We start from the raw sequence: 13,909 nt of genomic DNA on the forward strand, positions 1-13,909 counted from the left end.
GAAGTACAGCAAACCAATACATTTAAAAATAATTACATTTGCCAGAAAGGCAACATTTGTTGGGAGTTATATTTAATGTGTAACATAATTTGTCAGGTTCACCGTGCTAAAGCCATCCTCTCCCACCTGGTGAAATGCATTGCTGGAGAAATTGTGGCACTTAAAGACAGCACCACCAATCCTGAGAAACGTGTGCGCTCTCGAACCATCAGCGCTGGAGGCAGCACTGCTAGGGATCGGAAGATGTTCAGCAAAGCGGAGAACTCCACAGCTGACTACACAGAAATAAGCTCTATCCCTCCCCTGCCTCTGTACGCCCTTCTGGCAGCTGATGAGGATACATCACCAAAACCTGGTGGGTTATGCAACATGTGGTTTTAGAATAGTCATTTTCAGTAATGAATATAATAGTAAACTTTATTCCAGTAGTACTTAATATAAAACAAGAAAAGTAAAGTACTGAAAATATTTAGAAAATTTGAAGTTGGAAAATTACAATAATCAGCCAAGTAACAATGGACAAAAGATGTTTACCCGTTTTTGTTTCACCTGCCATAAGACTTAATTTAATTCAGCTGAAACAGGCAAACCGTTTTTATAGTGGAAAAGCAGACATTTTAGCCACTCTCCCTCAATGTGTAAGAGACTAAGAATAATATCCTGCTCTTTGGTCTTCTCCTTAATTTATCTCTATGGATACAAAGTGAGAAGAATGAAAGCAGAAACTTCCCAGCAGGATTGGATTTTTCTGCATGTCTCTTTGAAATACACGTCTTGTGTAATTTAGCTCAGTCTTTTGGCTCCCTACAGATAAAGTGGGCAGCGTGAGTGGAGATAGCGGGCATGGTTCCAGTCATGCTGATGTTTATGATGAGCTCTTCCAAACACCCAGCATTGTGGACCTGGACCCTCTGGACGATGACCAAGAGGAAACCGGGAACAAGGTCAGTTTCTGTTGTCTAATGTATTGTTAAAAGAGAAGTTATAAAAATGAGAGTGGGCAGCAACATCTGGACTCTTTTGGTTTTCCAGTGTGAAGCTTTGACATGCATAATTGTGCGTGTGAAGGTTCATTTTAGATAATTTACTGCCTTAAAAGCCCATGTTGTCCCTACCTAATGCATCAAAAACCAGCCTCTATATGTTGTTTAAAGGATGAGGCATAAATTGTAAATACCATACAATCCATTTAAGTTCAATAAAAGCCAGGTTGCCGCTGATATAGTTCAAAGTCATGCACAGATTACATTATTCTAAAGAAAAGATTAATAAAATGTATCTGACTGTTTCTGATTGACTGTAATTTTTCTAAAGGTAGTGTCATACTTTCTGGTTTTGTCCTAAGATTGTCCCTTTTTGGCAGGACATCTTTACTTGTAAAATGTATGAGTTACAGATTGAACCTGATACACTGGATGCCTTGTTTGGTTGCTCCAAATCCTCTCTTGCATTTCCATGCATGATAGTAGCAAAGAGGATACTGCAAGGCTAACAGCACTCCTTGTTTCACCAGATGTCTTAGGGGATTGGTTCCCAACCTTCTTGGTCTGAGGTACCCCCACAACCCTGTCAGTTGATCAATTCCCAAGTGCATGACACTTTTCATTATATAAAAGTGGATATTGTTTTTTATTTTTATTTTTTAATTGAAATGTCAATATTTAGGTTGATTTGGCAATAGCACTGGGCTTACTACTTGTAGTGAAACTGTATGTTTTCTTTTAGCTGACGTATCGTTCAGCTAGTCCACAATCTTTCAGAGCTTTCGCTTGCAACAACAGAATCACTTGCTTAAGGAACTAGTTTAAGGGAGACATCTTGGGAGGCTTCGAAGCAACACACATGGTTTTCATGAACAATTTGAGGGTCCCTGGATGGTACCCAATTGTTAAAATTGTCAGCAGAAGTCCCTACTCCCTATTGGAGTTTTGCTATAATTGGCCTGCTTTTGCTTTTTTCATATAGATCATCATAGGTATATAGATATAGGTATCATTAATCTCTTTTAATTTTGTTCTGTTTTAGCTTTGTTTTTATGTTTATTATGAACATAATAAAACTGTAAACTTTCTTGTATACTGTATTTGGCTAAAAAGAAGAAAGACAAAAAAAACAACATGCAAAGAATTTTACACTGTCCTTTCTTTCCTGTCTGCAGGTTATAGACCTGTCCCAGTACAGTCCGACATACTTTGGTCCAGAGCATGCCCAGGTTCTGTCCAGTCACCTCCTTCATTCCAGTTTGCCGGGCTTGACCCGTATGGAGCAGATGTCTCTTATGGCGCTAGCCGACACTATCGCTACCACGAGCACAGACCTCAAGGACAATCACAGCAAGAGCAAAGGTACTTGCACACAAAATAAGGCCTCCTCAGATGGATAGAAATTTAATAGATAAGTGCTCCATTCCACAGCATCATAATTATGTTTTGAAGTAGCAACAAGAGCTGTCTGTCATCCATTTACCAGGTGGAGAGACACTGGATGAGTGCGGTCTGAAGTTCTTGCTGGCTGTCAGACTCCACACCTTCCTCTCTACTTCCCTGCCTCCAGCACATCGAGCACAGCTGCTACGGCAAGGTACAGCTGGATGGTCGTTTTTAAACTGTTTCATTGGGGGAATTTCATAGCTGACACAGATAGACAGTCAAAGACTGTAGCATTCAAACTACTCTACAGGGTCACATTAATAAAAAATGATATTTTTCTAACTAAACCTAAATAAATGTACGTCAAAATTAGAGCAGTTTGTCCAAAAGGTCTTTATATTATTTTCACCTTGTGTGATCTTGGAAGACTTAATATAAGTTTATAGCTCTAGTGCCTGCAAACAATAGGTATCAGGGCAGTAACTCTATGAAGACCTCTAAAACTAGACCGTTTTGTTGTTTGTTTTTTTCATTTTTGACAGTAAAAGTATCAATGAGAGAAGTGAACAAGCTATAGCCTCGTCATCTTTAACTATTGCAGTAAAGGCACTTCTGCTCTCATATATCTCCTCAGTGGCTGGTAGAGGAAACCTACCGCTTCACATATTGAACTGAATGCTCTTCGCATATCTTTTTCTCCTCTCTTCAGGCCTGTCAACATGTCATTATGCCTGGGCCTTCCACTCTGAGGCTGAGGAGGAGCTGCTGAACATGCTGCCTGCCCTACAGAAGGGAGAGCCCACCTGGCCTGAGCTGCGCTCCATGGGCGTGGGCTGGTGGCTGCGCAGCACCAACAAGCTACGCAGGTGTATTGAGAAGGTGAGGCAGCTAATTGACATTAGATAATCATCACAATCAATGAAGGTGTCTCAGCTTAAATGTTAAATAGTGACCCTTTGCCAATTTGTTAAAATAAATTGTCTGATTTGACAAAGAAGATTTAAAACTAAAAGAGCAGTACCTCTGGAGTTCAGTTAATATTCAGTTTGCATTCATGTTAGAGATTGTAGTCTTGTTTTAATCATCAAATGCATTGTTAAGCTAGTTGAGCGGGTCTTATAATTGATATATGAAGTGCTTTTCTACAAATTTGAAACCAAAGTTGAAAGTGGGTTGACAGAAATTTAATCGACAAATGTTTGGTTAGTGATTGATGGTTTTAGTCAAGCAAACATGACTCCTAGCTTCTCTAATGTGGATAAGCTGCTTTCTTAGTCCTGGTCTTCTTCTTGGTGTTATTCGCCAGTAAACAGAATATCTTTGAACTGTTGGTCTGACACTAAACAACACATCAGGATTGTTCTTTAAACACAACTTGCACAGAATAATTTTAAAGATACTCGCATGACACAAAAGGTCTGCTTGTAATTACTTTGAATGTTGTCCATTAGTGTGTTAAACCTGTGTACTTCATATCAGTTGCCTCATTTTTTAAAAATGCTGTCAGATAGGTGAAATTTTGCTTAGGTTTTTTTTCAACTACTCTTTTCAGGTTGCCAAGACTTCATTACAGAGAAACAATGATCCTCTGGATGCAGCTATATTTTACCTTGCACTGAAAAAAAAGGCAGTTGTCTGGGGATTGTACAGGTAGGCAAAACGGACGCACTACCCTTAACAAAGTTATAAGTTATGTCAGATTACTGTAGAGCTATGACACAAGTATTGTTGTTATGAATCCATAATGTCTTTCTCTCCAGGTCTCAGAAGAATGCAAAAATGACAGAGTTTTTTCGCAACAACTTCAGCGAAGACCGGTGGAGAAAAGCAGCACTGAAAAATGCATTTTCTCTGTTGGGAAAGCAGCGGTTCCAGCATTCTGCAGCCTTCTTCCTTCTAGCCGGCTCCCTTAAGGATGCTGTGGAGGCAAGTGCAAAATAGACATGACACACTGTTTAAACTACAAGTGCCACTTGTCTGCCCACTAAACCTAAGTTAGATACCTCACCTTCAGAATGAGTAAAGTCAAGTGCAGCTCTCTTTCATTATAAAATGTCTAGCACTGTACCCTAACAATTCATAGTCAAGGGCAGTGTTTGAAATACTAAGAGACAGAGAAACCACATTCACAGAAAACAGTATTTCTGTAATGTGTGGCATCCTTTGTATTATTGAAACATCTCAATAAATTCCCACAGTGGTGTCTTTGTCAAGAGCTTTTAGCACAATGCACTGAAGAATTATTGATGTTGGCAGCTGACTCTTGGGTGATGCTGTCTTTCCTCCTTTTTGTGAGAATTTTCATTAGCATGTTGGTACATTTATAAGCCAGCTGTACCACACTCTTGTTGTAGCATCGTAAATGGGGACACTGCCTACTACCCCCGTTTCGTGAAAATATATTTGCATATTTTTTGTTTGTTGATGTGTAAACTTGCATATTTTTAGGAATAAATGTGGTAATGACTGTAGTAGTTGTAAAGGTTAGTAGCATTAGTATTTCTGCCACCACCAGGGTTAAGTTAAGCCAGAAAAAACACAGCTCTCCATATCTCACGTATCAATAGATCTACTTTCTGGTCCTCTTGTCTGTCCATTAACCTTTTATTCATCAAGGTTATTTCTGTTTAGAAAGTCCCTGAAGCAATTAGTCACATTATTACATCTGTCTGAGTAACTGGAGCTTCTCTAAGCATTTTATGGAAATGAGCATCAGCCAGGCGAAGGGGTATCATTGACTTTGTTTTATTCTCACTGGCTGGGAGGTAGTCTCATTAAAATGCACCTCACACTTTACCAGTTGGGAGCAACTACAACTTCATCTATCCACTAACTCTTTGCTGTGTACATATTTTTACTTTCTTACCTTTCCCTTTCAAGACATAAACAAACAAGAATGCTGTAACTTCTGAAGATCATTATGTCCTACTGCATTACTGTGTTCAGAATATATACTATTGGTCTGCTTAAGTCTTTTCTTATCTCACCCCATTCAGGCCTGTGTCAGTAGTCCAGAAACCATTTTTAAATGATAAACCTACTGTGATAACCTGTTTTTATTTCCTCTTCCAGGTCTGTATTGAGAAAATGCAGGACCTACAGCTTGCCTTGGTGATCTCCAGATTGTATGAGTCTGAGTTTGAGTCCTCGTCCACGTATAAGAAGATCCTCCGGAGGCATGTTCTGGGACAAGATAAACAGGTGCAGCTTTTGTGTACAGCCTCCATAAGCTATTGTTTTGCCTGCCTATTTCATTGTACTACCCAGTGTTGTTGGACTGTGATTAATTAACAGACACCAGAATGAGCCATTGTAATTCTCTGTATATGTCAGATTCAAGCCCACCAGGATCCGTTCCTACGGAGCATGGCTCACTGGGTCCTGGAGGACTACAGCAGAGCCTTGGACACCCTCCTCGAGCAGCCACCTAACAGCTCCAGCTCTGGGTCCTCTGTGAGCAAATGTCACGCTGGTAGGTCTGCAGTGCTCTACTTTTTTTTTTCGTTACCTCTAAGCAAAGGTGAAATTAGGATGGTACAGTTTGATACTGAAACAAGTGTATCCTCTCACCAAACAGATCCCATTAAATGGATTTGAAAGCTGTGAGTAGTGATTTTTTTAGCCCATGGCTAAAAACTCACTCAGTTTAGTATTATAGGCATTTATTTTACACTAAATTGATAACCTACTTTTGGGTGGAAGCAAGCCCACCACCCTATTGTTTTGCACTTGACAGATTTTCACATCATTTTTTTCAGTATTTATTGAGGATTTTACTGCATAGTCCCCTGAGAATTATTGTTTCAATATACAATGTATTTTTAAATGAAAAAACAATTTAGCCAGAATCTGACATGTAAAATTTAAAATATAATTGTAATTGAGTCGATATAGTCTATGCTGTCAGATGCCTTTAAAATATCTTCATACCCTGGTCCCTTTGTGGATATTTTAAACCTGTCAATCGCAGCATTGCAGGTTAAAACTGCGAGTGCTGCAGATTGTGCAGATTAGCACTTTAAGGTTGAAAAAAATTGCATTTACAGCCTACTGGACACAGAAGACCATTTAAATGAGGAAAATATACAAGACGTGCCTTACATATAGATAAACTGAATTTAGTATGTACCTGACTTTGATTTAAGAGCCAAACCAATCCCATATTAACATCCTGTGTTACATGTGTTTTATAAATGATGTTCCCAAAGCGCATTTAAGATGCTTACAGAGAAGAATACACTAAATTATAGAAAGTTTAAAATGGTTCTTATGCTTTATGGATAATGTACACTTGTTTATACCTGGATGAAAATGAGTAGACTTTAATGCATTACCTTTTTGTCCATTAGACGCTATCAAAGAGATGTCAGTTTTTCAACTTCACTCTTTACTTATGTCATGGTGCAGTTTATCATTGTTTAAGTGCTCACATAGTTCCGTGCCTCAAAACTTTCAGTACCGATTAAATCAGGCCAGCATTAGCTCAATTTTTGTGTCTGATCCATTTACACAGCTTGTCCTCACAGAAACTGTGGTTAAAGGTGGCTATTTTTTTCCACCGACAGATAAAATCCAGTTTTCTTTCTCTGACAGGTTCCTCTTCTGTGTCTACATGTAACCCTGAGGTTTTCAACTTTTACACCTACCTTCGTACCCATCCACTCCTTCTTCGCCGCCATTTCGGCTCTTCAGACAAAGCAAAAGTTGGACTGACTGCTGAGCGTCGCAGGGCTGACTCCATTAGCCTCGACGAAAGAAGGCTGTTCTTCACAGCTGCCTACGCACACCTGCAAGCTGGCTGCCCCATGCTAGCACTTGAAGTCCTCTCCAAGATGCCCAAAGTCCGCAAGCATTCCAAACTCCCGAACCCGGAGGATACAGGCATTGCAGGCGAACTCAGTGTAGGTAGCAAGAACGGACAAACATCGGACCCAGATTGGTCTCAGCCGGCTCTGAACGGCTACGATTCAGACGGAAACAGCTTATCCAACAGCCATTCAGATTCATTGTTAAGTTTTGACTGGAGCCAGCCATCACTGACACATCCTGATGAGACCCTGGAGCTGAAGTGGGACAGTGATAAAGATGAGGAAGAAGATGATGAGGATGAAGAAGACACTAAAAATGCTAAGTGTGGTAAAACTGCAGACAGCAGCAGTGTGTTCCAGGACTCGCAGGATGCCATGTCATCGCTGATGGAGACGGTGACGGGAGAGGACAGTGAGGACCGCAATGACTTCCTGGCTCCATCTAATGACATCTTGGCCGCCCAGCTAAAGTTTACTGCCTGCCTGAAGATTATGACCAATGAACTCCGAACGCTGTCGACGGGGTATGAACTCGATGGTGGGAAGCTACGTTACCAGCTCTACCAGTGGTTGGAGAGAGAGGTAATAGCACAAACACATTTAGTCACAGAATATTAGTCTGGCTGTCGTAAGTATGCCTTACATAACTCCCACACATCTTTCCTGTCTTCGTTTACTTTAAAGATATGATCTCCCCGTGTGTGTGTATAAACATCATATTGATAACAACTACAGTGGTTTTCTCTTATGAAATTGTTTGCCTTTTTCTCCTTGACAACTTGGTGAAATTTTTTGCTTTCACTCCCACGCATGCAGAAAAAAATCCTTCTTGATAAATGGATTTTAACAATTTGTTTTTATCCTGTTTAACCCAGGTGGTGGCTCTTCAGCGTTGCTGCAGTTACAAGCCCTGCTTGCCAGAGCTGTCTATCCAGGGCGATACCCCTGTCTCGATGTTGGTGGAGGAGGAACAGGTGGGTGTAGATAGCTGGTGGCTTCTAGATTTGTCAGGTGTTCATGACGAAAAATCGATGCAACACAACATCACAGTGTGTCTTTACAGTTTCAATTGAAAAGATTGTTGCAGCCTTTTTCCCTCAGATAGCTCAAATTATTTTAACATGCTGCAGTAAATCTTCAGCTTGAGCAGCAAACCTAATTCTATATACATACCCTTGCACTATACACTTAATGTGCATTTACAGATTAGTTTATTTATTGTTAACAGAACAGATTAATGTGCATTTTTTTAAAACATAGTTATTTTTAGCACATCACTTTGGGACTTTTGTTTGAACACAAGCCAGCTGGAGATCTTTGACATATTTAGGGGATTGCTGATTGTTTTGATTATAAAATTCATCAAATAAAAATGCTTTTCCAGCCCGGGAGTCCTCGTAGTGACAGCCAGAGGAGCAGGAGACACTGGCTGCAGAGTAACCAGCCCTTACTGAGGATGTTTCTGAGCTACTGCAGCTTGCATGGCTCCCATGGTGGAGGACTGGCCTCTGTTCGCATGGAGCTCATACTGTTGCTTCAAGAGTCTCATCAGGTAATTAAAACATGCACACTAAAAGCCACTGACACACAGACACACTTTTCAGTGGTAGCCTCTGTGCTAATTGATTTAAGGTTACTAGTGAAACAATTAGGCATTTAATCAATAAGCCACTTGACTGGCCATTCTTGATTGAAAAATTGGTAGGATTATTTGTGATCGGTAGGATGTTTAGATTAATTTGTTGGTCCTGCTGTCTGCTTTGATTTTCTGTCTTTTAACATATAGAGAATGAAAAATAATATATTCATTAATAAATGAGACAGAAAAAATGTTTTGTGATGGATGTCTTGTATAAGTCAATTTGAAAGTTTAATAATTATACATTTGCCAGTTACAGCTTCACAAACACTTTGCCTGCCTTCGAAAAACTAATACTCATTTTTTGGTTACTTGTCAAACTCAACAAGCATGTTTCAGTTAACATAGGATGACAATAAATTGAGAAAAATAATTCATAATTGATTGTTCTTTTTCTTAGTTATTACTAATAACTCTTAGTTATTACTAATAACTAAGCCAAGAATGAGAGTTATGTCAATAGAATATATATTTATGCAACACAAAGTTTAGAAAAATAATAACCACCAGCTGCATGTAAAAGCATTCACACTGGTAAGCAGCGCTGCCGTGTTATTTAACTGATCACAGAGAAAGATGGACAGGATGCCATCTTCTTCCCAAGACACACACAATTACGCACTCAGGCCCACTTATTGTGCACTGGCGGTCTGCACACTTCCAGCAATGGTCTGGTAGGTTGTGCTGATTCTCCAAACTCCTGAGGGAGTCTTGCCTCAGGCTGATTGTTCGAAGGTTGAGTCAGATTTGAGGGGGTAAACAACTCAATGAGCCGTCATGGAAACAACATTTTTAGCGCAGTCAATGAGCATTGGGATTTCTGTTTACTGTCTTACTTTCATTTTTTACATAAAAGTTTGTTTTCTTGTCCCAGCTCTGGTCCCATGGTTGTCAAATTTCTCCATTGTTATCGAGGAACTTTCTGTATTTTTTTTTTCTTTGACTTAACTTCAGTCGGTCTGTAGAGCTTCTGTTAAGGAGGTTAGTGACAACTGAATGTGATTCATCGAGCGGAACGAACATAAGCCTGTGGTATTCTTGCACACAGAAGAATTTGTGTTTGTTTACTAGATCCCTGAACACGACTCTCTCTTTAGTTCTTTATGTGTCATTCACACATGCACTGGCAAACACATGCATTCTCATAGTATGAGATCCTGTATGACTTCTTCTGGCTCAGGAAAAGGCTTTTGTTTCACAGATCAAATCATCACCTCTCTTTTCCAGATCTCTTTGTGAGCCCTCTCTTTTACCCTCATAAAAAGTTGAATGGGTCCGATCTTGTGAGTTAGACATATGATTAAGCATATGTCCCTGTGTATAGGTGTGATGAGTCTAATTACTTTAATATTATTTTATTTACTGTATTGTACATGATCATCACAGTCATAATGGTATGTGCATTCATTGGAGCATTTGTCTTTTAGTGTAACTGCAGACATATTGAAATGGTTGAACCACTCTGTTTTTCCCCACAGGATGACTCCATCCAGTCAGCAGTACTGCCTTGTTGTCAGCCAACCTCTATCCCTCTTCTCATGGCTTGCACAGCTAATTTAAAGACAGTGGTGGCAAATCCCTTTGTCTACCTAACCAACCTGGTTCATGACATCTTGCAGACCATTAATTCACTCGACTCTCCTCCACATCCTGATGTTGTTAACAATGAGGTAAGGCGGGCTCTGGTCTCATGCATCCATTTCTACTTTGGCTACAGTTGATTGCACAAATGGACATTTTCTCTTGATAGAGGGGTTATAAATTTGATCTTATTTAAAATGACAATGACCATGGGCTATGTGTGTCAATGAAATATATTTTTTTTACCAAACTGAGATCAATTATAAGAGTCTGGCTTTAAGTGTCTATATCTGGGCTAATATAACGGATCATTGCAGGTACATCGGTTGAAGCATAAATCTAATTAGCATTGAAGGAGTCTTGCGGGTGTGTTGCTGAGGACCCAAGGAAGTGCAGTGTTAAGTGCAAGCTCTTGAGATTTGCAGGTCAAGTCAAACTTTAGTATCCCACCTGAGGAATTTTGGTTGCAGACAGGTTATAAAGAACATAGTCACATAATGCAACAACCTGCAGTAGACAGATCACAGGGATGAATAGTACAAATGTGAGAAAAATAGCTCAACGCTGAATACATAAAGTGCTTAAGCACCACGATCACATCTGCAAATTAAGGCTATTAATTGCTGTGCAAACAAGAGATTTTGTATCTTTTTTTCCTCTGTGCAAGAACTCTGTATCTACGGCCTAAGGAAGGGAGCTTAAACTCCATCTGCAGTGGTACTCAGGGCAGGCAATACTGCCTGGGCCTTATTGATGGTTCAATTAAATTCAGTTTAGTTTTATTTACAGTGCCAATTTATAACAAAAATTATTTCAGGACACATAACATATGAAGTAGGTAAAGACCACACTCTGACTTATGTTTGGTTTATATAGACCTAACAATTCCCCCATATGTACACACTAATTTTAAAGTTTTTATAAATGTTTAACAAATGCACAACATGTAAAGTTTAACTTTGTTCTTTAAGTTGTGTTTAAGTTTTTTTGATTATATTTGTCAAACACAAATTAATCAGTGTTTTATCCTTTGCCTTATCTCAGATCTATGTGATGCACACGTTGGCTGCCTCCCTGTCAGCCTGTATATATCAGTGTCTATGTGATGGACACACCCAGAGGTAAGTGTCCAAAGCAGGGATTTTAATCAATTAGCCCTCTAGGGTGCCATGTAGTAGGGAGCGTTCCACAAAGCAAGAATTATCAGCAGCTTCAAAGTGAACTTTAATACATCACAAACTTTGAGCTATTGTCAAGCCCCCATCCATTTCTTAACAATAATGTGGGATCTTGGGGAATAGATCTTCGCTTATCCCATATACCTAGTGTTTGGAGTAATATATTTTATTCAGCCCCACTTAAAAGGGTTTGAGTTCATAGTGAGTACCTACAGTACAGCATCTCTCCGAGCAAGCTTCTTGAATTCTTTATATGACTTCAAGCGATGCTTAACTTTGATACACTTTTTAAATTTTTCACCACATTCACCTTGACACGATTCCTTTAACAGCACTAGCCGCCACTGGATTATTCATCTTTCGAGAGTGATTTGACTTTGTTAACATTTAAAAGACAAAATGCTTGCAAAAATAATGTTAATTAGCGTGTGTGTGTGTGTGTGGCACTTACTTACTTATTGGAGCAGAATAATAAGAGATAAGGGTGAAGGACGCAACTACTGGTACCCAAGCAAGAGGGAAATGCACATATACATCTTAAGTCAAACACTACAAATGTAATACCAAAGTGAAAATTTATTTTCAAATGGCTATGTTTATGGCAAATCAGTTTAGCACATGCTTTTACAATGTACTATAGGGGTATTATTGACATGGAAAGAGACAAACAAAAATATGACATGCCCTTGTCTGTTTTGATTGCATTAAGAATGATTCATGAAGATTGCTATTTCTCAGTCTTATTGTAAATATTTAATTTGGTTTTGACAGATGGGGGGAACATTGTTTATTTAAGGCGCTTATGTACGCGTGTGTGTGTGTGTGTGTGTGTGTGTGTGTGTGTGTGTGTGTGTACAGTTGTGCTGCCATGTGAGTCCGTGTCACAGTTCTGTCAGACTGCTGAATGGTGTGCATTTTTACTAATGCTTGACCAGACTGGGACCTTTAAAGCCACAGTGTTGTCACCCCAGAGATAGAATCAGTTGTATAAATTAATGAATGTGTCAAAAAAAGAGTTTTCTTTAAGCCAACAGAAAAAAAATAATTATTCTTTCAGAGCAAGATCTCAGACTTTGGTGATTCGAACCTCATATTACTTTAAGCAATTTGATTAAACAAGCACTTGGTTTTGTAGCTTCCTTACACACCATGTACTTTACTCACACACACACACACACACACACACACACACACACACACACACACACACACACACACACACACACATACACACAGAGCCATCTATCACATACATTTGGGAGTTGAACAGCCTAACCAAATTAACAAGGCTATTTCTAATTTAACACAGTCTTTGTTATGGTAATTATGATATAAACTCTTCTGGTGTGTTGCTGCAGTGGTTTGATGAAATTGTGCTTTAGTTTCTTACCCTCTTGTGTGTGAGTGAGAGAGCAAGTACAAGAGAGGGTGTGAATTTTTTAAAAGGTATTTCAGGATGTAGGTTGCGGGGGTTGAGTGTTGCCAACCAGCCGACAGTGTTTTGATACATGTTCTGCTCTTTTCTCTCTCTGTTATCTTGTTAACTTCAGTTTTATTTAGTTAACCGTTAAGAAAACAACTCACAGGTACATCCATATGAACCCTAAAAAGCACCAGAGGTTACTGTATGTCTACACTGTGTGTGACATAATGCTTTTCTCACAACAAATCCATTAAGTCCTCAGTGACTGCCACTCATCCTGAATTATGTTCCCTTTGACATTTGGATTCTTTTTGATGTGGAATCAGTTGGGTTTTTTTTGCAGAAGCTTAGAAGGGACTCCCTAGTGGGTTCAGAATTTCATATTCTCTGTAAAAATGTCCTCTTTTTTGTGTGCGTGTTGAAAAGCTACCTGATGTGAGAACTTGAGTACTGAAGCTTTCTTCATCATAAAGTTTTTCTTCTTTATTACCACAGAGCATAAAACAGAAATGCACCCTGTTAGCATTTCATGTCTTGACATTTACAGAGCTTGACAGCAGTGCTTCTTTCCTCTTTTTTGGTATTTACACAAGTTAATCCAATTTTTTTAAAACCCCTTTTCAGTCCAGCCCTCTGATACTGATTGTGTGTGGTGGCTTTGTTTTGTCTCCCACAGCCATGTGAACCCTTTCACAGGTATCGTGTATCAGAGTGTTTTGTTGTCTCAGAAGCAGCCAGTCAGGACTGTCAGCATGGATGAGTCTGTTCAGCCCAACACTTCCCCTGCACAGTGGCCAGGTAAATCAACCAAATCAAACACGTTTTTGCCTGAACTTAAAGAAGCAAAGTATATTTTTCTTAACAAGTAAAAGATCCAAGACAAAAATACTTCTGTCCATCTCTCAGTACTA

General features: G+C 39.3%; 1 protein-coding gene across 2 annotated transcripts in view; it reads left to right on the forward strand.

The window, feature by feature from the left end:
- The window catches only part of dmxl1 (Dmx like 1), a 55,760-nt gene that overhangs the window by 22,643 nt on the left and 19,208 nt on the right, over positions 1 to 13,909 (forward strand). For both annotated transcript variants that reach the window (XM_083913222.1, XM_083913223.1), the window contains exons 20-34: positions 97 to 355; positions 811 to 944; positions 2,159 to 2,345; positions 2,470 to 2,580; positions 3,079 to 3,248; positions 3,922 to 4,019; positions 4,130 to 4,295; positions 5,442 to 5,570; positions 5,703 to 5,841; positions 6,963 to 7,759; positions 8,053 to 8,151; positions 8,562 to 8,729; positions 10,295 to 10,486; positions 11,442 to 11,518; positions 13,675 to 13,796. In XM_083913222.1, coding sequence (XP_083769348.1) covers positions 97 to 355; positions 811 to 944; positions 2,159 to 2,345; positions 2,470 to 2,580; positions 3,079 to 3,248; positions 3,922 to 4,019; positions 4,130 to 4,295; positions 5,442 to 5,570; positions 5,703 to 5,841; positions 6,963 to 7,759; positions 8,053 to 8,151; positions 8,562 to 8,729; positions 10,295 to 10,486; positions 11,442 to 11,518; positions 13,675 to 13,796 — 2,848 coding nt within the window. The remainder of the gene's footprint in view (positions 1 to 96; positions 356 to 810; positions 945 to 2,158; positions 2,346 to 2,469; positions 2,581 to 3,078; positions 3,249 to 3,921; positions 4,020 to 4,129; positions 4,296 to 5,441; positions 5,571 to 5,702; positions 5,842 to 6,962; positions 7,760 to 8,052; positions 8,152 to 8,561; positions 8,730 to 10,294; positions 10,487 to 11,441; positions 11,519 to 13,674; positions 13,797 to 13,909) is intronic.

Source organism: Echiichthys vipera (assembly GCF_963691815.1).
Source record: "Echiichthys vipera genome assembly, chromosome: 4".
Classification (NCBI taxonomy): domain Eukaryota; kingdom Metazoa; phylum Chordata; class Actinopteri; order Perciformes; family Trachinidae; genus Echiichthys; species Echiichthys vipera.